Source organism: Temnothorax nylanderi, unplaced genomic scaffold (genome assembly GCF_030848795.1).
Source record: "Temnothorax nylanderi isolate EJ_2023f unplaced genomic scaffold, tnyl_v1.0 TNYL_tig0490_pilon, whole genome shotgun sequence".
NCBI classification, from domain to species: Eukaryota; Metazoa; Arthropoda; class Insecta; order Hymenoptera; family Formicidae; genus Temnothorax; species Temnothorax nylanderi.
Window position 1 is genome coordinate 71,920 of NW_027249552.1, and position 22,659 is coordinate 94,578.

At 49.1% G+C, this 22,659-nt stretch overlaps 3 protein-coding genes across 3 annotated transcripts; all 3 read right to left on the minus strand.

Moving 5' to 3' along the window:
* Positions 1-5,039: 5,039 nt before the first annotated feature.
* LOC139783337 (uncharacterized) lies at positions 5,040-9,614 on the minus strand. Its single transcript, XM_071722498.1, has 4 exons — positions 9,285-9,614; positions 8,575-8,960; positions 5,697-8,104; positions 5,040-5,635 (listed from the first exon to the last, which is right to left on the minus strand). The coding sequence occupies exons 1-4, from the start codon at positions 9,612-9,614 to the stop codon at positions 5,040-5,042; spliced, it is 3,720 nt and encodes a 1,239-aa protein (XP_071578599.1).
* A 2,420-nt stretch (positions 9,615-12,034) lies between these two features.
* On the minus strand, positions 12,035-13,180 carry LOC139783338 (uncharacterized). The gene is made up of 3 exons (XM_071722499.1): positions 13,101-13,180; positions 12,522-12,877; positions 12,035-12,474 (listed from the first exon to the last, which is right to left on the minus strand). The coding sequence occupies exons 1-3, from the start codon at positions 13,178-13,180 to the stop codon at positions 12,035-12,037; spliced, it is 876 nt and encodes a 291-aa protein (XP_071578600.1).
* A 5,045-nt stretch (positions 13,181-18,225) lies between these two features.
* LOC139783339 (uncharacterized) lies at positions 18,226-21,709 on the minus strand. Its single transcript, XM_071722500.1, has 4 exons — positions 20,910-21,709; positions 19,757-20,815; positions 19,313-19,699; positions 18,226-18,898 (listed from the first exon to the last, which is right to left on the minus strand). Exons 1-4 carry the CDS (start codon positions 21,707-21,709, stop codon positions 18,226-18,228), a joined length of 2,919 nt encoding a protein of 972 aa, XP_071578601.1.
* Between the last annotated feature and the right edge of the window lie 950 nt (positions 21,710-22,659).

Below are 22,659 nucleotides of genomic sequence, written 5' to 3' on the forward strand. Positions count from 1 at the left end.
GGACCGTGTCTGCGCGATTCTCCGTTTCCTCCCTCGGTCGCGTCCGACCTTGCTTGCGTTTTGCGATCCACATTCGAGACTCCTATTGTCACCGACTGTCGCACGAATCGTATTGCGCCCTCTCTTTTCTCTCTCTCTCGGTCTTTTCCGCAAGCGCGCGCTCGTTTGCGATGAACGCGGCCGAGCGCCGGGGCGGGGAGGGCAGCACGGACGTCGTTTCGTTTCGTCGCGCGTGCGCAAACGCTTCGCGCGCAAGTATAAGTAGCGCGAGCGCGTTGTCGTATCCGTAGAAATTCGATCTCAAAAGCAACGAATCGTTCGCGCACGCGTCGGTGATCGAGATGTTTCCCATCGTACTGACGGACAGGCGCGATATTCTGGATCTGACCGCTGAGGAGCTGGAATTCGTTTCGAAGATCGTTACGTTGCGTAAATTTGAGAAATACGTGCAATTGCTGTGGGACCGTTTGCCCGAACATATAAAAGCGGATCCCGAGGTGCAGAGATATCGCTTGTGTATGGAACATTACAATCGTCCGTGGCAGCGAACGCACATAGACGGTCCACCGCCGCTCGTCAAGGACTGCTACGAGTGTAACCGCGCGCTCACTCTAAACGGTGAGTCGTCGAAACGTTTCCGTTCGAATTAAGAAGAAGAAAAAAACCCTCCCGCAACCGCGACCGAATGCGCGGCGCCGGTCTACTCGATCGCGCGATAAACGCTCTTCCCTTCGAGCTGCATAACCCGGCTATCAGTTTTGCGATCCCGGTACGCGTCTAGCGAAGAGACTGGCGCGCGGCGACAAAGGCATCAATCCGTTGAACGCGGCGTGTCGCGAGCACGACATAGCGTATTCGCGAAGCGACTAGCTTGCCGAACGACACGTCGCCGATCGACTGCTCGCCGAGAGGGCGCGCGAGCGCGTCACCGCGAAGGACTCGACGGTCAGTGAGAGAATCGCCGCTGCGGCCGTATGGGCGGCTATGAAGGCGAAGACGAAACTGGGCATGGGTATGGAAAGGAAAAGAGGAAGAAAGAGGAAAGGAACGGGGAGAAACGCGAAGACAAGGAGGAAGAGGCGGAGGATACTTCCGACGGCGAAACGCGGCGGCTTCTTGCCTTTTCTACCGATGTTGGGTGCGCTCGGTTCCTTGATCGGTGGCGCGGCTGGCGTGGCCAAAGCGGTGAGCGCCGGCAAAGCGGCGCGACGGGAACTCGAGGAACTGCAGCGACACAATCGCGCGATGGAGGGTCGCGGGTTGTACCTCGCGCCGTATAAAAAGCGCGGAGGTGGCGCGAGGAGAATCGCCGAAAAAAAAATTTTTTGCGGAAGAAGGCGACGTTAGCGGCGACGTCGGATCTGCCGCCGTACGGCGTCACGACGAACGAGCAGCTCGATCGATCGGCGCGTCGCCTACGCGTACCGTTCTTCCGTGGGGTGTTCATGCGCGACGCTCTGCCGACGAGGGTGCGACACGCGGAGTGCGGCATCGTGAATCTCGACGACGCGGCGGGTCCGGGCACGCATTGGGTCGCCTACGCGAAGAAAGGGAACGCGGCGATCTACTTCGACGCGTTCGGAAATCTCCGTCCGCCGAGGGATCTCGCGCGATATCTCGGCGGTGGCGGCGAGAGCGCGATCGTGACGTACAATCGTCGCGCGTTCCAGACGTTCGAGCAGAGAATCTGCGGACAGCTGTGCCTGCGATTTCTTCGCGAGATCGATTGGAGGAGCGGTGGCGAACGATCGACGTCTTCCCGCGATGTCGCTGACGCTCACGTTAACCAGAACCAGCAGCGTTCTCACGGCGAGTCACTTTCCCGCTTTGGATCTGAGCGACGGCGAGTACGAGCTAGGTTTGGCGACTTTTGAGACGTACAATTCGATACCAGTAGTTAGTACAGGCCGATTCCACCACGGGGGTAATGAGGGGGTGAGGGAGGGGGGGGGGTATCGGGTTACGCGGGGAGGTGAGGGGGAGGGGGAGGGGGCGGGGTATCGGGTTACACAAGGGTATCGGATTTCGCGGGGGTAAGGGGGAGGGGAGGTATCGGGTTACACAAGGGTATCGGATTACGAGGGGGTGAGGGGGAGGGGGGTATCGGGTTACACAAGGGTATCGAATTACGAGGGGGTGAGGGGGAGGGGGGTGACCTTGACATACCACCGGGATGACTCACCGGGAAGACTCACCTGGATGACTCACCCGCGTTCGAGTTCGCGTTCGAGTTCGCGTTCGCGTTCGCGGTCGCGTTCGCGGTCGCGTTCGCGTTCGCGTTCGCGTTCGCGTTCGCGGTCGCGTTCGCGGTCGCGCCGCGGGTCCGCGCGCGGGGGTCCGCGAGTCCGCGGGTCCGCGCCGCGCCGCGGGTCCGCGCGGGGGGTCCGCGTCGCGCCGCGGGTCCGCGCGGGGGGTCCGCGTCGCGCCGCGGGTCCGCGCGGGGGGTCCGCGTCGCGCCGCGGGTCCGCGCGGGGGGTCCGCGTCGCGCCGCGGGTCCGCGTGGGGTCCGCGTGGGGGTCGCGTTAGCGGTCTTACCTTCTTAATTTTGGCGAGGGAGGGTCCCATGGCCGCGACCCTCCATTCGTCGCAACATAGCCAGTAAAGCCTTCCGCGGATTCTGGGCACCAGGGCGGCGGTTGACGGCAGGAGGAGGACCCGCGATATGCAGGACTCGATCCACGTCGAACAAAAGTTCGTCCGCTAATCTATTGTCCTCCTCCGTTGGAACATACGCGCGGCCCTGCGCGAGGGCCGCGGCGTAAAACTGTGCCCGCCCGCGTCCAAGGGCCGCGCGGTGATCCACGTAAACTTGCACCTGCCCGCGTCCGATACCAAGTGGTCGGATAAGGTTCAGCAGCGCCCGCCCGCGTCCTATGGCGGGTAGCTGACGCGGGGGAGCAGCGAGCCTCTTCCCCTGATCACCAACAAAGTAGTCAAAATCAAAATCAGAATCGTAAAATTCTGCGATACTGACGTTCAGTAGCACCTGCCCGCGTCCGATACCGAGTGGTTGACGCGGGGGAGCAGCGGGCCTCTCCCCCTGATCACCAGCAAAGTCGTCAAAATCAAAATCGTCTAAATCTGCGATATTTCCCTCAATTTCACTTAATTTTACATATTTTGCGTCATACGGGGGAAGGTTCGGAGGCATCACAAAAAAAAACACGTCCGAACACGCGTTCGTACACAAAAAAACTCGTAAAAAACACGTTTAAGCACGCTCACGGCTACGACGAGACTTTAAGCACGCTCACGGCCACGACGAGACTGAATTCAATGACGCTTCAGACGGTTGCAGAACGGAGAAGTCGCCAGAGAAAAATATAATGGCGGTGTATAAAACTGATAGTCGCTTCCAGCGAAATCTCGCGCTACAAAGGCGAGCGCCGACGTTTGCTAGAATTTCGGCTGCTTGAATTTACAAACAAGTATCGTATATCGTAATATAGAAGCGAGGCGCCGATGCTCCGGCGGACGTCGCATATGCGACTCGAATAGAAATGCGCGCGAAGAAATTATAGTATGATTTATACTTAAAAAAACAATCTATCTACGCAGTACGTAAAAGACAAAGGAAGAAATGACGTCATCGAGACGATGATCTACCCGATAACGCGTCGAACCTGTCGGAACATGTTTGTCGTAAACAACATTTTTCTAGAAAAAGGGGGTGTTATCGCGTAGACTAAACAATTTCACGCTATTTTTTACGACGCAGTACGTAAAAAACAAAGGAAGAAATGACGGATCGACGATGATCGACCGCATAGAAGCGATGATAAAAATTAGGTAGGGATGGACATTGTGCACTCCGCGATCGGGTTTCGATTCGCGAGCGCGGTTGGCTGGTACAGCCTTGTAAAAAGGACTCGGCAATCAAGGTATTGATGAGAGGAACGACTACGAAGAGATGCGGTATTGGTGGTATCGAAAATTTAATGTGTTACTGTGTCGAGGTATCGAGAAGTTCTGAGGCGAGCGGTATTCACAATAGGTATCTAGGCGGTAATTGCGAGCGCGCGAAGAGAGGGAAGGTTCGACGAATAACGCGAGTATTTCTGAGGAGCGAACGAGAAATTCGGGTAACAACAGGTAGCTGTCGCGGAATACGTCGGGTCCGACAAGGTCTCGCAGATCAACAACAGGAACGAAAACGGCGAGCAATACAATCTAACGCTCGAAATCAACGGATGGGGCGAGAGATATTTCGCGATTCCTGAACATACCGCCCGCCTCGAATGCTTACATTCGAAACGAGAATTATAATACAGTGAGGACTTACATCTAAATACATAATAAACTTAAATCTAAAAACAGAGTTTATACAATGAAAATTAATTCTAAATACATTGGCGCTTTATACATATGTACATCTCGGTGTCGTGACCGGGAGATGGGTCGCATCACGGCCGCGAACCGCCCGCCTTGACCGCTTCCTTTTCGGTTTCGATATTGATATCGATCGGCAGGAAACACAGCTTGACAATGGGTCGCTTATATTCGGAGCGTGCGGTTTTGACGGTAACGACGCGTGTCAGCCCATCATCCCCGGGATGACAGACGGTAATACGTCCGAGTTCCCAATGACTTGGGGGGGGGGGGGCGAGCGGATTACGTAAGAGAACGATCTGACCAACTTTGGCCAGGTTGTGGATAACGCGCCACTTCGGGCGTTGTTGGAGCGTATGCAAGTAGTCGCTCACCCAAGACCTCCAAAAACCTTCAGTAATTTTTTGTACGAGTTGCCAACGCGAAAGCCGATTCTCAGCGATGTCGAGCACGCTCGGTTCCGGAATTACGACAAGATTGGCACCGATCAAAAAATGACCGGGCGTAAGGGCGCTATAATCGTCGAGACTCTCGGACATTGATGAAATCGGCCGCGAATTTAAACATGCTTCGACTCGGCACAATAGCGTATTCATCTCCTCGTACGTTAGCGTGTGGAAGCCTACGCATCGCTTTAAGTGATATTTGACGCTACGGACTCCTGCCTCCCATAATCCGCCGAAATGTGGAGCCGCAGGAGGGAGGAAATGTCACGCTATCTGATCGCCTGCTAATCGGTTCAAAAAATTGGGATCGCGCACGGCAGCGTTACAGGCGGCGACGAGCTCTCGTTCGGCGCCCTGAAATGTCGTACCATTATCGGAGTACATGCTATGTGGACGTCCGCGTCGAGCTGTAAATCTGGTAAACGCCGCGAGGAAAGCTGCCGAGCTGTAATCGCTTATTAACTCGAGGTGAATCGCTTTCGTTGTCATGCAAATGAATAAGGCGATGTAGGCTTTGTGAGCCTTATGACCGCGTCCTTTCGCAGATCGTACGAGTATCGGTCCGGCATAATCGACTCCGGTATGTTCGAAAGCTCGCGAAGATCGATTAATATAGAACCGCTCGTACGGTTGCTCTAGCGCGTAAAATCCAGAATTCGGTACGGAGGTGAGCGAGGGTAATGTGCGGGCCTCCGTGGAGTGTGGTATGGTGAGCATGCGATATAATGAGAGATAACAGAGGATGAGACTGCAGGACGATTGGATGTTTGGCTGAATCGGGGAGATCGGACTTTTGAAGCCGCCCTCCGACTCGTATGAGGCCATCGGTGTCGAGATACGGGTTAAGCGCGACAAGTGAGCTTGATTTGGAAACACGACTGTTTGCTTTTAGACTCGTAGTTTCTTGCGGAAATGTTTCACCCTGAATCTCCTTGAGCCAAAAGATCTTGGCAGTTTGAATTTCGCGTGGAGCTAATGCGAGCGATAGATTGACCTCCGCACTGCTATCCGGTATGGAATTGAGGCGAGAACGAAGGATCTTGGCGAACCGCATGAGATACGCCGTCACGCGCAGAAGTTTAGTCCACGAGGAATAGCGAGTCGCGAGATCCCACGGTTCGATAGCACGCGCGACGCAAGCGTGCACGACGACTCGGTTTTCCCGTGATATTTCAGATTCGATTGGCGACGAGCATGACGTCGGCCAGTGCTCAGGGGATTTTTTAAGCCAGGAGGGCCCCAACCACCACAGGGCGCAATCGACAAGTTCACTAGGGCGCAAACCGCGAGATGCGCAGTCGGCGGGATTATCCGCCGTCGGAACATGGTGCCAGATTGCTTTTGGTAAAAGCTGTTGCACTTTGGCTACTCGATTAGCAACGAAAACTTTCCATCGTGATGGAGACTGCTTGAGCCACGCTAACACAATACGTGCATCTATCCAACAGTGATATCGGAGATTGGGAATGTCGAGATTCGAAAGAACGAAGGACATCAACTGTGCGAGCAGTAACGCGCCGCAAAGCTCGAGTCGCGGTACGCTTATTGTTTTGATTGGAGCGACCTTTGATTTCGCGACGAGTATGCAAACGATAACGGGGCCGTTTCTCGGTACGAGACGGAAATATACGACCGCGGCGTAAGCCTTTGTCGACGCATCCGAAAACCCGTGAATCTCACAATCAGCGATGTTAGAACCGTTGTTTGTCCAGCGAGGAATCGATATAAGTTTGAGACGCGGTAATTGACTGTGATATTCGCGCCATTGTTCTAGGAGATCACCGGGCAACACGTCGTCCCAATCGCATTTTAGGGCCCATAGGCGTTGCATGAATATTTCCGCGACAACGATAACGGGGGTCACCCATCCTAACGGGTCGAACAATTTAGCGATAGTGGAAAGCACCGCACGTTTCGTCTGCCCCGGGTTCGGTGAGGTCGTTACGCGGAAATGGAAAGAATCGCTTTCGGGATTCCACGCGACGCCTAATATCTTTAGAGGCTCGTCGGCGTGTAGATCCTTATCGCGCGCGAGACCATGATCTGAGAGATCAATGTCGGAAAGCAACTCGGGACAATTACTTGCCCATTTGCGTAACCGGAAGCCGCCCTTTGCCAAGAGAGCAATCAACTGATCGCGAATTTTAAGCGCGAGTTCACGGTTGTCCGCTCCGAACGTACAGTCGTCGACGTACGTTAAGAGAAGCAAAACTAGAGCGGCCAACGGAAATTCGTCTCCGTAATCCTTTACGAGCTGTAGCAGGACGCGAAGCGCGAGGTACCGGGCGGAGGCAGTGCCGTATGTTACGGTGAGCAACCGGTAATCCGCGACTGGCTCGGAGGGCGACGAGCGCCAGAGAATTCGTTGGTAGTCTACGTCGCGATTATCGATTAGAATTTGCCGGTACATTTTAGCGATGTCGGCAGTAAAGACAAACTGATGCTGACGCCATAACAGAATGACGGCGGCAAGATCCCTTTGTAGCTTAGGACCGATTAGCAAATGATGGTTCAACGAGGTACCGTTCGATGTAGCGCAGGAAGCATTAAATACAACCCGAAGCTGAGTGGTGACGCTGCTCTCACGAAAGACAGCGTGGTGCGGAATATAATAGACTTGAGAGTGACTCGATTGTGAGTCGGTATCGCTAACTTTCGTCATATGACCGAGCTTCTCGTATTCGTCGAGGAATTCGCGATATAACGCGGCTTTATTTTGTTCGCGAAGAAGTCGACGCTCCGAGCGAACTAAACTTGCTAACGCGGTAAAGCGGGATTTGCCAAGATCTATCGGGGGGCCGGTTTTGAACGGTAACCGAACGACGTATCGTCCCTCCGGCGTGCGAGAATGAGTAGCGGCGAAGTGCTCTTCGCACTGTTGCTCTTCGGGACTTAAATGCCTTTTATGAGGGACTTCCTCGATCTCCCAGAAGCGGCGAAGATCGAGATCCAGGTTTTCAAGGATTGTTCCGTGATGAATATGAACGGAATCGGGATGGAGGGATCGAGCGGGAGCGAGAGGCCCGGAAAGTATCCAGCCGAAAGCGGTATTTTGCGCGATAGGCTCGCTTGCATTTCCTTTACGGACACCGTCTAATATAAGCATGCCGTATAAATCAGCTCCGATAATTACATCGATCGGATCAGAGCTCATGGGATTCCTATCCGCTAGCGTTAGGTCGGAGATGTGCGCCCATTGTGACGTCGATTGAACGCGATTCGGTGCGTACTTTGACAGCGAGGTGACTTTGACAGCGAGGTGACTATGTACGCGGTCGTCGAGAATGCAGGTTTGTCGCCGAAAGATGCGGTTACACAAATATGTGCGGCTGAATGCGACAACGATTGCGATTCTCCGATTCCGGTAATACGGGTAGTTTGCTTCACTTTCGCGAGACGCAACCGCTGAGCGATATTTTCCGAAAATAAAGTCGCGACAGAACCTTGGTCGAGCAAAGCGCGGGCATAAACGAAGCGACCTTGTGGAGAGTAAACACGAACTCGAGCGGTTGCCAAAAGTACGGTTGACTTCGGCGTCATCGTATTCAAAATTAAATGAGACGCGATTTCGTTAGCTGTCGATTTCGTTAGCTCGGTACTCGTTGATTCGACGGTAGGAGCGGACTCTACGCTAGCTGGTTTTGCATCGTCCGTGAAATGCAGTAGGGTGTGATGTCGCTTATGACACATTTTGCAGGATCGCGCGCTTTTACAATCCTTCATCGAATGTTTACACCCGAAGCAATTGATACAACGATTCTCTTTCTTTACATATTCGTATCGTTGCGACGGAGTATACGCTAAGAATGACGGACATTGATATAGTAAGTGCGAGGATTTGCACAGCGGGCACGCAAGGTTCGCAGTGGTTGTCGAATGAGAAGCGATCGATTTCGATTTAGACGACGGTTGAGATGTCTCGGATTTCGGAGGCGAGATCGCCTCGAAAGCACGGATACGCGATTCTAAAAATTTATCCAACTCGTCATATGTCGGGTAATCGACGGTCTCGCTCAACTGTAATTCCCACGCTTTCCGGGAAAATTTGTCTAATTTTTGCGAGATCAGAAATACGAGGATATCGCTCCATGTATCGACGGGACGATCGAGATTTTTGAACGCTTGAACTGAGGCATTCGCTTTGTCACGCAGATTCTGAAGGTCTTTGAAGGTTTCGGACGCGAGCTGTGGCAACGAAAATAACGTTTGCAAATGACCGTTAATCAACCGACGTTTGTTCTCATAACGCGACGTAATGATATTCCATGCCACGGTAAAATTCGCGTCGGTAATCGCGAGATGGTTGAGCGCGCTACTTGCATCTCCCGTTAAACTTGAGCAGAGATAATGCATCCGATCTACATTAGAAATATTGCGATTGTCGATAATCATCGATTTAAAACGATCGCGAAAGCTTTCCCAGCGGTCGAAAGATCCGTTGAAGGTCGGTAGGTTGATCCGCGGAAGCTGAGGCGTCGGACGGTGGATGAAATCTGAAGCGTGACTTACGTTAAGGTCGACCGCGTCCATGTCAGAAACCTTGGCCAGTACCTCGGACATGTAGTCAAGCGCCTCGTCGAAATGGTCCTCACAGGATTGGAAAAAGTCGGCGGAGAAGTAAGGCAGATCCTTGGCCGTGCTGACGTCGAGGGATGCCCGGATCCGCGCATCCAAGTCCCGTGATTCAGAGAACTTCTCCTTGAGGGCTGTGATTCGGGCCTGCGCTACCGCCTTGGTCATCTTGGCTTGACCCAGTTTTTTGAAATTGGTCAGGGCGCGAGCTATTGAGCCCATCAGTTGGTTCTGCTTTGCCATGAGCTCGTCTGATACGGGTGCCATGGTGAACGGGTATCGTCACTCTGCCCTTCGAAGGTCGTAATCGATAATCTTCTTCTTGACTCCGAATCCGGCTCGAAGGACCAAAATGTGCACTCCGCGATCGGGTTTCGATTCGCGAGCGCGGTTGGCTGGTACAGCCTTGTAAAAAGGACTCGGCAATCAAGGTATTGGTGAGAGGAACGACTACGAAGAGATGCGGTATTGGTGGTATCGAAAATTTAATGTGTTACTGTGTCGAGGTATCGAGAAGTTCTGAGGCGAGCGGTATTCACAATAAGTATCTAGGCGGTAATTGCGAGCGCGCGAAGAGAGGGAAGGTTCGACGAATAACGCGAGTATTTCCGAGGAGCGAACGAGAAATTCGGGTAACAACAGGTAGCTGTCGCGGAATACGTCGGGTCCGACAAGGTCTCGCAGATCAACAACAGGAACGAAAACACGGCGAGCAATACAATCTAACGCTCGAAATCAACGGATGGGGCGAGAGATATTTCGCGATTCCTGAACAGACATGCACGCAAAGAAATTACATCATTCATTTAGGTGTAAAAAAGCCTGTTTATTTAACTCTTCTTTTTTACACAATATATCTTACGTACTAAAAAACTAAAGCTGCGAGCTCACAATCAATGAGCTGATTCGTATTGAACGCATCGCTAGCGTATATTACATTCGACGCTTCCTTGGGATCCGTCACAGTGGACGCGATGTCGGAGAACTGCGCAAACTTTGCATCGACTGCCGCAAGTATTCTGACCAATCGATCGAATCTTGCATCGATGCACCGATCGAGATCGAACATACGACGCAACGTCGATTCGGTCATCATCAAGCATACGTTTGCAGATTCAAGACGTATGAGTTTGACATTATTAACCGACGTACAAACTCTCACCGTTAACGGTCCAACATTTATAAAACTATGGACATCTTTGTAGTTGTTGCGAAAGAAATTCTGAATGTTTCGCCGTTGCTCGTAGAGTGCCTTCCACGTTTCGAGAGACAACAGCAGTTCCTTTCCTCGATGATCTCCAACGGCGATCTCCACGTAGCTCGGTGGGCCCACGTTGATGCCAATTTCGAGGAATTTATATCCCGTAGCTGTCAACGCGTATTGTCTGCCGAGTATACGTACCGCGCGACGCTCCAACGAAATGCTGTATAAAAGAAATGAAATTAGTTTATTTTCGTAAGTAATACAATTTGCAAAGATATAAAAACTGGGAGAGGCTCTATTTTTCTCTTAAAAGAAACTTACCTATTACATCTGGCCTCATACGTTTGAGTTTCAACGTCGTGAATCGGCACGTAATAATTCACGGCATTCACGCGTTTTGCACCGTTGTTGCTGTTGCTGCTGCTGTTGCATCCTTCAAAGGAGAACATTTTCGCCCTCTAGGCTCTGAGAAGTTGACCGTCAGTACAAGCGATCGCGACAAGACTGATCGTGTAAAATTAATCTAGTATACGCGACAATTCCAAAAGTAATGAAGTGGTGGGGGAAAGGGAGAGGGGGAATTAATGTTTATAGAACCGCGCAGTGGATTTTTTTATTAGGAGAGGGGGAAGTAAAGCCTACTCTAACGGTGATGATGGGGGAAGGGAGGGGGAGTAAGAAATAAAAACATTATAAAAAGTTATATATAATTTATTTTTTAAAAAAAGATCGCAAGTTCTTATGGCGTCGCGCGCGACCACCAGTTAAATAGTTTTATTACATTTTGTAACGCGCAATTCTTTTCATGTTTTCCGCATCGCATAGTATTGGTGTCATCTAGTTTATTCAAAGATTCGATATCTTCGTAATGCGCATCCAGAGTCTCGACGATTAGGTTTTTTCGCGCATAATTCTCCAGCAGATCCACCAGCCATTCTCGTTTCTGTCATCCCTTGACGTACACGAGAGTCGGCATCTCATCGTCATCGTCTTCTTTCTCATCATCGTCTTCTTCTTCTACACCAAGCACGGCCGATGTAATCAGGCGTTTCACCATGCTATACGGCACGTTTCCGTTTTCCCATCGTAATCCATGGTGATTGCGAATCAACCAGGTAGCGCACGATTTATCGGATTTTGTGAGGAGATTCCACGGCATGGGGTAATTAAAGATGTGATGCGACAGAACGCAGCCTTTTCTCAGCACAGCCACCTCCTTCACGAGAAATTTCATCCCGACGAAAAATCCTTGCAAGTCCACGAACGTTGGTACGGACATGACGAGATTTCTTTATATATATATATATATATATATCTCTCTCTCTCGTCGATGCGTCAATCGAGAGGAATGACGCGCAACTCTGCAAACCGTCTCGCGACACTCTGATTTATACTTCCCCCCCTTTCCCCTCTCAATAATTGTATCGAAGACTGATGGAAAGAGAGATAGAGAAAATATTCACGTTGACGTTGCCGCGAAAACTCAGACTATTTTGCGCACAACGTTCGTCAACGGGTTGTACTCAATCACGCGGTCGTGTATGATGAGACAGTAAGCGGAGGTATTCGGCGGTACGTTCTCCATACAATCGAATTCTAGTCTGACATCCACGGTGGCGTTTTTGACGGATTCGTTTTGGCGAGAGCAATCGATGATCACAAACGGGCCGTTACGTAGAAAAGTCGAAACAGTGAGACTCGGCTCGAGATATTCGTATCCGTAGTAGTTCTTGCAGAAACGCGCATACATATCGTACAGAATCGCCCATCTGTGTTTATCAAAATCCAAATTCAAGTCGTCGTACAGATAAACTTCAGAGTTTAGATAGAGTTTTACGTTGGTCAAGTTGCAGTCGTCGAATCGGCTTGTGTCGGCGGACATGACGTTCTTCCGACCCGTCTGCAGAGCGAAGACGACGTGTTCTGCAACAGGGGATACTCGTACAGATCCCACGAACGGAAACCCATACTTAGATATCGTCCGTTTTCCAAGGTGCGCAACATCGACAGCTTGTTGATCTCGTTCAATACCACGTGAGGCATTCGCCATTGTATCTTGAGTATTTTGATGGTGGGCTTCAACGCGAGACTTCCCACCAGGGAATTGTTGTCGTTGCGTGATCGTATCAAGATCAATTCGTGACGAGCGTTGACCACCACGCGTCTGTAATCTTTGCAAAATCCCAGTAACGTGTTGAGCGGTACGCAGAAATTGAAATATCCGTTCGGGTTATTCTGTGGCTTCCAGCCAGCGTTTCTCAGGATCACGCTTCTGTCGGACGATACCGTAACGTAGTTCTTGAGCGTGCTGGTTATTCCTACGTTTCTGCAGCGATCAATCTCCATACCGTCACTCGTATCGAATCTCGTCGAACATGAACGCGACGCAATTAGTCCCCAGTACCACGTTATCGACTTGGCCGGCTGCTCTGGTCACCGTCAATGTTCCTTCGACGTAGAGAAAACTTTCGCACGGCAACGTATACAGATCCTGCTGTTGTATGGGTATTCGTATCTCGTCGCTATAGTCAAACGTTGTGTTGGCGTACGGGTTGTACGTGTGAGTCTCGATCTTGACGATGCGATCGTCGAAGACCGGCTCGCCTCCGATGTTGAGAATTTTAGTCATCGTTCAGATGTTTCGCACCGCAAATCCCAGAGATTGTAAAAATTTAACGTTCGATGCGTTGAGCTTCTTTCTCGTCTCTTGTTTAACACCGCCGAATGTCGACTTGACGATATCGTCGATCGGCGCAGCCGTAAAGATATTATTGTTATCTGTCGCGTGCTCCGAGTCGTTCAACACTAGCATCTCATATGTCACGCGTACACTCACGCTCACGCACACGGCTGCCGCGTTATCGCTCTCGCCGTCGTACGTGCAATCTGACGGTGATCTCTTCTCCGCGAAAATCGAGCAATCGTCCATCTTGATCAGCGACGCGTATCGTTAGATCAGTAACGCTCCGCGCGATGATCGGCAGGTAAATGATCTGCGCCGGCGTTTCCGATATCTTATATCCCGGTGGTACGCTCGGTGAAAACTCGTGTATCGTATGAACGCGTTTGCCGTTGCTGTACGCACCCGCGGTCACGTTACACTCCACGCGGATAATGTTTACGTTGATAATATTATTCGGTGCGTCCGATTCATGCCACTGTCCCGGCTGCAATACACGCGTCGACGAGAATCCCAGTAGCGATCCGACGTTGTTCGGTTTGTTAAAGTTCACTCTGAAAGCGCACTTGATCTCGCTCTTCATCGTATTGTAATTTGCGCGGAGCACTATCGGGTACTCCGCGACCTCGTCTTCGTAGCCGTTCGCGCGAACGGTCTCCTCTCGCGCGATATTCGCGACCGACGTACGATCGTCGTTGTTGGAACGAACCACGCGTCGCGGACGTTTACGTGAAATTTCACGTTTCAAAAACTCGTGTATGGCCCGTATCTCGTATGATCCCTCGGGAATCGTAATTTCCGTGTCATCCTCGTCGAAATAAAATTTATTATTCAAAGAATTCACGTTCGGAATCGTGTGATAAGTCTCAAAACACGTTAGACCTAGCTCGTAGTCACCGTCGCTCAGATCCACGGCGGGAAAATAGTGCTCCGCGAGGATGCTGCTCTTCCCGGTCAGCGTGAACGTTATAGACATGTCGACGGAAGCTGTTCGATGAACACTGAGTCTCCACACGGCGCGTCGTCAGGTTTTAAATTAGCGCCGATCGTCGTCGATCGTCCGGAGAAATTGCAAACATAATTGTCCACAGATGCTCTGATCGTATCGCTGATGAGACGTGCGATTGTACTCGATCTTCGTCACGCCCGGTCCGAAATATCGCACCAGTTCTTTCGGTGGTCGAAGATTGCCGAAACTGTCGAAATATACGACTCGATCTCCCCTCTTGGCGTACGCTACCCAATGAGTACCGGGGCCCGCTGCATCGTCCAAATTCATGATACCGCTCTCGTTTCGACGTACGCCATCGACGATCGGTAACGAATCACGCATGAAAACACCTCTGAAGAACGGTACGCGCATTCGCCTTGCCAGTCGACTCAATTGTACGTTAGTCGTAATACCCGTGGGCATATTTAACGTCTTTTGACGTTTTTTTCTTTCTAATCTTCAACGCTACTCCTCGCCCACGTTTGTGCGGGCCGAGATACAGTCCTTGTCCATATTTGTACGGAGCGAGATAAAGTCCGCGACCTTCCATGGTGCGATTGTGACGTTGCGTCTCTTCCAGCTGACGCCGCGCGGCTTTGCTAGCGTTCATCGCCGTTGTAATTCCGGCCGCTCCGCCGGCCAGAGAACCGAGAACTCCCAACAACGGTAGAATCGGCAATACGCCACCTCGTTTCGCTGTCGGAAGTATCCGTTTCTTCGTCGACCTTTTTTTCGTTCGTGTTTTTCGTGATTTCAAACCCATTCCGAGCTTCGTCTTAGCCTTCATGGCCGCCCAAACGGCTGTAGCGGCAGCCCTCTCTCCGAGAGTCGAATCTCTCGCGATGACGCGTCCCAGCGCTCTCTCGGCGAGTATCTTGTCCGCCGCGTGTCTCTCGGTAAGCTCTTTGCTACGCGAATAGTCTATGTCGTGCTCGCGACACGCCGCGTCCAATGGATTTACACCCGGATCACCTCTAGCCAATCGTTCTTGCAGACGAGTACCCGGACCGCAAAACTGGTAGCCGGGAATGTGCAATTCGAACGGAAGTGCACCAATCGCGCGATTAACAGACCTCCACCTGTTTTTTTTGTTTTCATTGACATTCGCCGCATTCGGCGCTAAAATCGTGAATGTTCGAAGGTTTCGACAGCAGGACGAACATCTGTGCGACTGAGCGATTCGTGGTGCCGCGCATCTATAAATAGACGTTCGAACGAGAAAGTTCGATTCAGTCGTACAAAGTGTGAGGAAAAAAAATGAGATTTGTGCGACAACCGTTGACGATTCGCGTGACGAATTGCGACGACAGATCACGACCGATGGAGGGCAACGCGGAGAGGCGCAGACACGGTACGATGCTGCCGACTACTATACGCGCGATCATTTGCAGTCCCTCGAATTGCGGTAAAACCAACGTTCTGATAAGTTTGCTGGAAAGTCCGCACGGTGTACGTTTCGAGAATGTGTACGTGTACTCGAAATCGCTGCGACAATCGAAATACCGATATCTGAAGAATTTATTGACATCGATCGACGAAATCGGCTACTACACCTTCGCCAATAACAGTGACGTCATTCCACCGAGCGACGCGTGCCCAAACTCGATATTCGTCTTCGACGACGTGGCGTGCGATAAGCAAGACAATGTGAGAGAGTATTTCTCAATGGGCAGGCACTCGAGCGTCGACTGCTTTTATCTCTGTCAGACGTACGCGAGAATACCTAAACATCTGATACGCGACAACGCGAATCTGCTGATCCTGTTCAAACAGGATGGTACTAATTTGAAACACGTGTACAACGATCACGTAAATACCGACATGTCGTACGATGAATTTTGCTCGTTGTGCCACGATTGTTGGCAATGCAAGTACGGATTCGTAGTAATAGACAAGGACAGCGCGCTTTCGAACGGCCGATACAGAAAAGGATTTAACGTGTTCGCGATACCGCAAAAGCGGTCAGTCGTCGCCGATACGTCGTCGAAGGTGAAACGTTAGCGTTACAGAGAGAGATCGACGCTCTGCTTTGTTTTTTCCCCGCGATGGCTGCGATCGACGGGAGCGAGACGATTCGCGAACGCGAGAAGATCGTGAAAGATATTGCGAAAACGAGTAATTCGATTCGTAAGAAACTTCGCGCTTTGAAGACCGGTAAGATCGCGGGACCGGCAAAGTTCAAAACGGGTGACTCGGTACGCGTCAGTAAATACAATACAATTTTCGAGAAAGGTTACACGCCGAATTGGACCACCGAGGTGTTTAAGATCGTTAAAGTGCAGTGTACCAATCCCGTAACCTATCTACTCGAGGACTATCGTGGAAAATCCGTCGCTGGAGCGTTCTACGAGTATGAGTTGCATCGCGCGACTTATCCTGACATGTATCTCGTGGAGAAAGTACTGCGCAGAAAGGGCGACGAGGTTTACGTGAAATGGCTGGAATTCGATGGATCGCACAACTCTTGGATACACAAGAACAATGTTATTTAATTCGTACAGATTGTATTTTTTTAAAACATAAAAAAATAAACTATGTAAAAAATATTAAATACAAAATATCCAATATATAAAAATATGTAAGACGTATGCAACATATAAAATGTTTGAAATACATATACGATATCTTTATTAATATCCTTTCTAATATAATACATATACGCAATAGTAGATAACGTATTAACGTTATCTACTATTGCGGGTTTCGTGTTCATCGTGGCGCTATAAACAAATTTTTTTCTTGAAGAAGGGGGGCTGTTATTGCGTATACGTATCTATTTCACACTATTTTTTTACGACGCAGTACGCTAGACAAAGGAAGAAATGCAAAACAGAGAAAAAAATGATCTTTCAAGATTCAGTTGGAGCGAGAGAGAGAGCAAAGGGTATATAACGAGGGATGCGTCAAGATACAGTAGTATGATTTGAGAGCTTAAACACCTCGGTGATACATCTGTGCATTGATTGAGACATTTAAAATCTGTGTGCAGCGATCGAAACAGTTAAAATCTATGTGCAGCGATCGAAACAGTTAACAATCTATGGTGCAGCGATTCATCTGTGCAGCAATTCATCTGGTAAATTTGCAAATTATTATTTAAAATTATTGGAATGTGATGTGGTATAATTTTTATGACATCATAATTTTTATGACATCATATTTTTTGTCAAAAATTTTGATAAAATCGCAGTATGGAGATGGTGGTGGAAGGCTTCGGTCTGAAGCTCACGCAAAAGGATCTTCACACGCTGGTTGACTTAAATTGACTCAACGACGAAGTGATTAACTTTTATATGAATCTGCTGATCGCCAGAGGTACATCTTCGAACAAATATCCGAAAGTACACGCGATGAATACGTTCTTTTACCCAAAACTTCTGTCGAGCGGTCACTCGTCTCTGAAGCGATGGACCAGAAAGGTGGACATCTTTGCGCAGGATCTCATTATTATCCCTATACATTTGAACGTGTATGTCAATAGTAGATTTCCGCGATAAAACAATTGTTTATTACGACAGTATGGGCAGTGATAATCCGAAATGTCTGGCTGCGCTAAAACTATATTTACAGGATGAGAGTCTTGACAAAAAGAAACAACCTTATGATATGAGTGATTGGACATTTTATTCCGCCAAGAATATTCCGCAACAGATGAACGGCAGCGATTGTGGTGTATTCTCTTGCATGTTCGCCGAATACGTCTGTGCAAGCAGGAAGATAACGTTCACGCATGATGACATGCCGTACTTTAGGAACAAAATGTTTAGGGAAGTAATAAATGGAAATATTGTATAAAAAATTTTTTATTGAATAAATGTTTTACAATATAAAATATAAAAATATACGTAATTAATATTCCTTCTATTATACATATACGTACATACATACATACATACATACATACATTCATACTAGTACATTACTAGTACATTATATTACATATTATATTACGTTACATACATATGTCGTGTTATACTACTACATACATTACATACATGAATCTTCACTGTTCCTTATCATATAAAGGTATGCGATAATGTCCCCACGGCAACGTATCTGTCGAATCCGGCACGATATATCGCTTATCGTCGTACAAACTCAGAGCGATTTTCGTCTCGCTGATAGTGTACACTTCGTGCATTTTCGATCTTATGCACGACTGCGGCCGAGTCATTTCGATCTCATCGTTCAGACACCGCGTGTAGTCGTCGAACGTGATGGTACGCGCGATAACGTTGCTTTTGACACCTTTCGCTTTTTTACAGTCTTTTTTGCCATCGACTCGCAAGGCGTACATTTTCGCCCTAAGTCCAACGAATTCGGTCATGATCGCTCCGTTGTTTTCGTCCTTCATCAGGCCCGGCACTTTTTTATTCACGAGAGACATACCATAAGCGTTATCTACCGCGTAATCACTCGTGTCGAACCTGGCTATATCACGTTTCATGTTCTCATACGCGTCGTCGCACTTGATATGATAAATCAAACTGTCCGTGTCGGTATACATGATTCTACACGAGTCGCGGTACAGGGGAGACATGTACTCGTGGTGAAATTCGTATAGGCACACCTTCGACAGGTCGAGGATGCACATGCCGACATAGATCGGTTTGTTGAATTTCACCTCGAGTTTGCGCAGTTCGACGGCTATCAGATTTTCCGACAACACGCTCCTGCTGTGGAAATTCGGTCGCGCGATCATTGCCTCCGCGTTGTATCGTCCGTCCCACTTCGTCAGTAATTTTACATCGACGTGATTGCGTACATTCTCCGTCGTTTTTCCGAAAACCGCGTTATTCATTAATTTATATAAATTTTTTTCGAACTCATTTTTGGCCTGTGTTCTAAATTTTGTATTAAGTTATATGTAAGCGCGGAGCCACGCAGATTGAGCAAATTGCAATACGCGATGTATTTTTGTGACGCGAAGGCCGTGGCGCGTGCACTGCTGTAGATTGCGATAATGAATGACGTAACGCTCCTTATCGTGCAGCGTGGCGAGAAGTTTGTCCTGCCGTTTACCGGGCGGTTTATCGCGCATCGGACAGAACGGTAGGTCAGTGTGCGCGTCGTGTTTATCCTGCGGATACTCTAGGTCGACCTCGAGAATATAGCCCGTAGGCGAATCCAAAGCGATCGCGTTAAAGTCGAATTTTGACACGTCTTCGACCCATCGAAACTCCGCGTAGGGCAATGGCCGACACATCGCCCAGCCGTACAGGTTATTTACATCGAAGTACATTAGGTAAGACGACGGTTTCAATGGATCGTACGACTGCATATATTTGTTGTTGGCCTGCGCGTATCTGCCGGAACATTGACTCAGGCCGCCGCGAATACCACGTTCTATAAACATAACCATGTCAATGTCGGTCAGCAGTTCGAAATTGATACAGGTATGTTTTAACATGGCGTCCCACGTAAAGCCTGGTAAAGTGTAGTAGTACGCGGGATCAAGTCCGTAACTCGCGACGCAGCTGTCGCGGAAATTTTCAAACACGTCGGCCAACAGCAATACATCGGTTTTCAGGTACAGATCGCTGTATTCGCCCAGGGTTCGAACGGAAAATCGCTGCCATACGTTCGCGGCGTGCGCGTAATCGCTCTCGGATACGGTTTCACCGGTCAAGGAACTGTAAAATGAATTGCGCGGCGGTAAACACGTATCCTCCAGCTTTTCGACGCTGTTCACGTATTCGTATGGAAAGACACCTTTTCGCGTCAATAATTCGAAGTCGTCGTTGGATAACGCGGAAAATTTGGAACGTATAATTTTTAATTTATCCTTGTCGAGGAAGGATGCCAATTTTGCGAGACTCGCACTCAGAAATTTATACGAGTCGATAAATCTTAACTTTATGTCGCTGCGCGAATCTGATCTTTCCGCGGTGTCTTTCACATGTTTAGTGAATGAAATGTACTTTTCCTTTGTTATAGGCAGTACATCGATCGAGCCTTCGAACGCGGCAGCTATCTCCTTGATAATGCAATGCGCGTCATAGCCCGACAGATTGTGGAATATTACTGGGATGAAGTGAGAATCCTTATAATTCAAATTGCACGTCGAGTGTGCCGGACCTCTGTGACGCCCAGTTAGGTGGCAATAATCGCGTACACGATTATCATTTGGTGCGAACGGTTTTTCACATATGTGACATTGCGCCGCGCTGTGAAATGTCTCCCACTCGTCTCGCGTTAGGTCTACCATGCATACAATGTCGGATAAGATATTCTTTACGCGATGCGCCAATCCTTTGAGTTCCTCGACGAACCACGCGACGCAGTCGTTATCGCGGCGAAATCGATACGCTGATAACGTTTCGTTGTACGAGCACTGTACGTAGTATGCTATACTACATACCCGATGATGTTGATAGGCGTATGACGCGTGTTCCGTCTCCGGTTGTGTCTTCTGCAGCACGCACTCCAGATCGGCGTACACCACGAAGGGAAGTCGCTCTTTCCTGCTGTGGTTCTTGAAGCTCAGCCACTTGTTGTCCTCGCTCGGTAGTCGGATTGCGCATTTGTTTACCTCTCGACATTCCACAGTGTGAGACTGCAACTTGTCGCTCGAACTAAAATAGTGAAGACATCTGCAAAAAAGAAAAACACAAATATTATGAATTTTTTTATACACAAAATATAAAATATTCTATATATTTTTAAAAAAGAAGTATATATACTTACCGATCACAAATGTACTTTGTGTGTCCATGTTTATTAATTTGTGAGCTCACGAGGCGGGATAGATGCTTAATCCACGCAAAATGTCCAACATTGTTGTCTCGTGGATCCTGCACGTACAACAAATTCACGTGTTTCTTACTCGTGCGGTTGGTAAGTCGTATTGGAAGAACGTTTGACGTCTTCTGTCCCTCGATGGTATAGACATTGACGGATATATTGTTGAGCCGTTCGAATTTTTTAATTTGACTCAACGTCATTGGGAACTCAATGTCTCGTACATTCAATACCGTTGAATAATGCGGGTATGATGATTCCCGTTCTGAATGTCTTACGGCTGGATGCAAGGCGGCTACCACTGACCACGCAAAACACGCATTGTCCATAGACAGCACATTGATCACGGCATTCTTCGTTTTAATGTCTTGAGGCAATTTCAAGTGACACCCCGCGCGCAAAGGATTGTATCTGTTGACGTTCACCGTCAAATTGAGGATTCGCGTCAACGCCCACCCACTGTCGCGTTCCTGGAACTCCTCGAGTTTCGCTAATGTGGGCTCGATAACGTGCCGCTCGTACCACTCGCGCAAGTGCGATGTACGACAGAGTTCTTTGTTATTTGTATTAAAACTCTTATTGGCACGTTTATCACCCGCCACAAACTCTCCGTTGAACAAGGTGTTCACTTTGACATAGTTATGTTTTTTTATAATGTCTCGCACTCGCTTGCACACTACGCTGCAGGCGTCTTCCAAAAACTGCCGCGGTTCTACATGGTCTGTATTAATTACCGCACCGGTCATTATCCGCGATTCGAACGCGGCATCGATTTCTCACCATACGAGTTCTGCCGCGCGCGTGTCGCCACTGTTACCGGCATTCGCATAATCACTACCGCTATGGATAAATTGTCTTTCCAATCGCGTCTTCGCACCCTCGAGTCGCGCGATTCTGGCAACCAACTTTTGCTTCCGCCCGATCGAGAGCCGCGGACGTTTGGTACGACAGCCTTCTTCGAGCTGCTCGACGAATTCCGCGCATTGCAGCGCCCATGTGAAATATTCACTCAAGGTAGCGACTTGGTCGGACAGCTCCAACAGATCGCGTTCGGTTTGCTCGAATTGCTCCATGTTTTATCTATTCAGGTTGTTCATCAGATTCAGATTGTTCATCAGATTCAGGTTGTTCATCACCACGAATTCGACGCACATTCCATATTGTAGAATTGTCGATTACGTCACACTCTTCGAAGGGGCACTTGCACACGCGTCGACGGCACGCTGGACAATGTCGATAGGCATATTGAACGCGATAGTGTTCCAACATATATTCATAAAGACTGAAGAAAGGGACATCACAGTGCCAATTATCAGAATCAATAAGTTCACGTTTAAGAGTTCTTTGAATCAATGCATTATTAGGACCGTTTACCTTATGATCGACGGAATGGTAATAGCGTTGCATACACAGATTGTACCTCGCTACCACTTCGACGCACTACCCAGTGCCTGTGTGAATTTGAATGAGCAGATCGTCTAAGCGTCTTCTTATTCCACGAATAACTCTAGTCGCCCAATAGCGATACTCCTCATACTCCGACTTAAAGTCAGGTTTAATGTTAAGAAAACCACCACGAACTAGACGATCTTCAACTTCTTTTTCCTCGTTTCGCACCTGTATGTATATTTTCCGTCTTATGTTAGACTTCCAGTCATAAGGATACCTATCGGTATCGATAACAACTCCTTGTCTA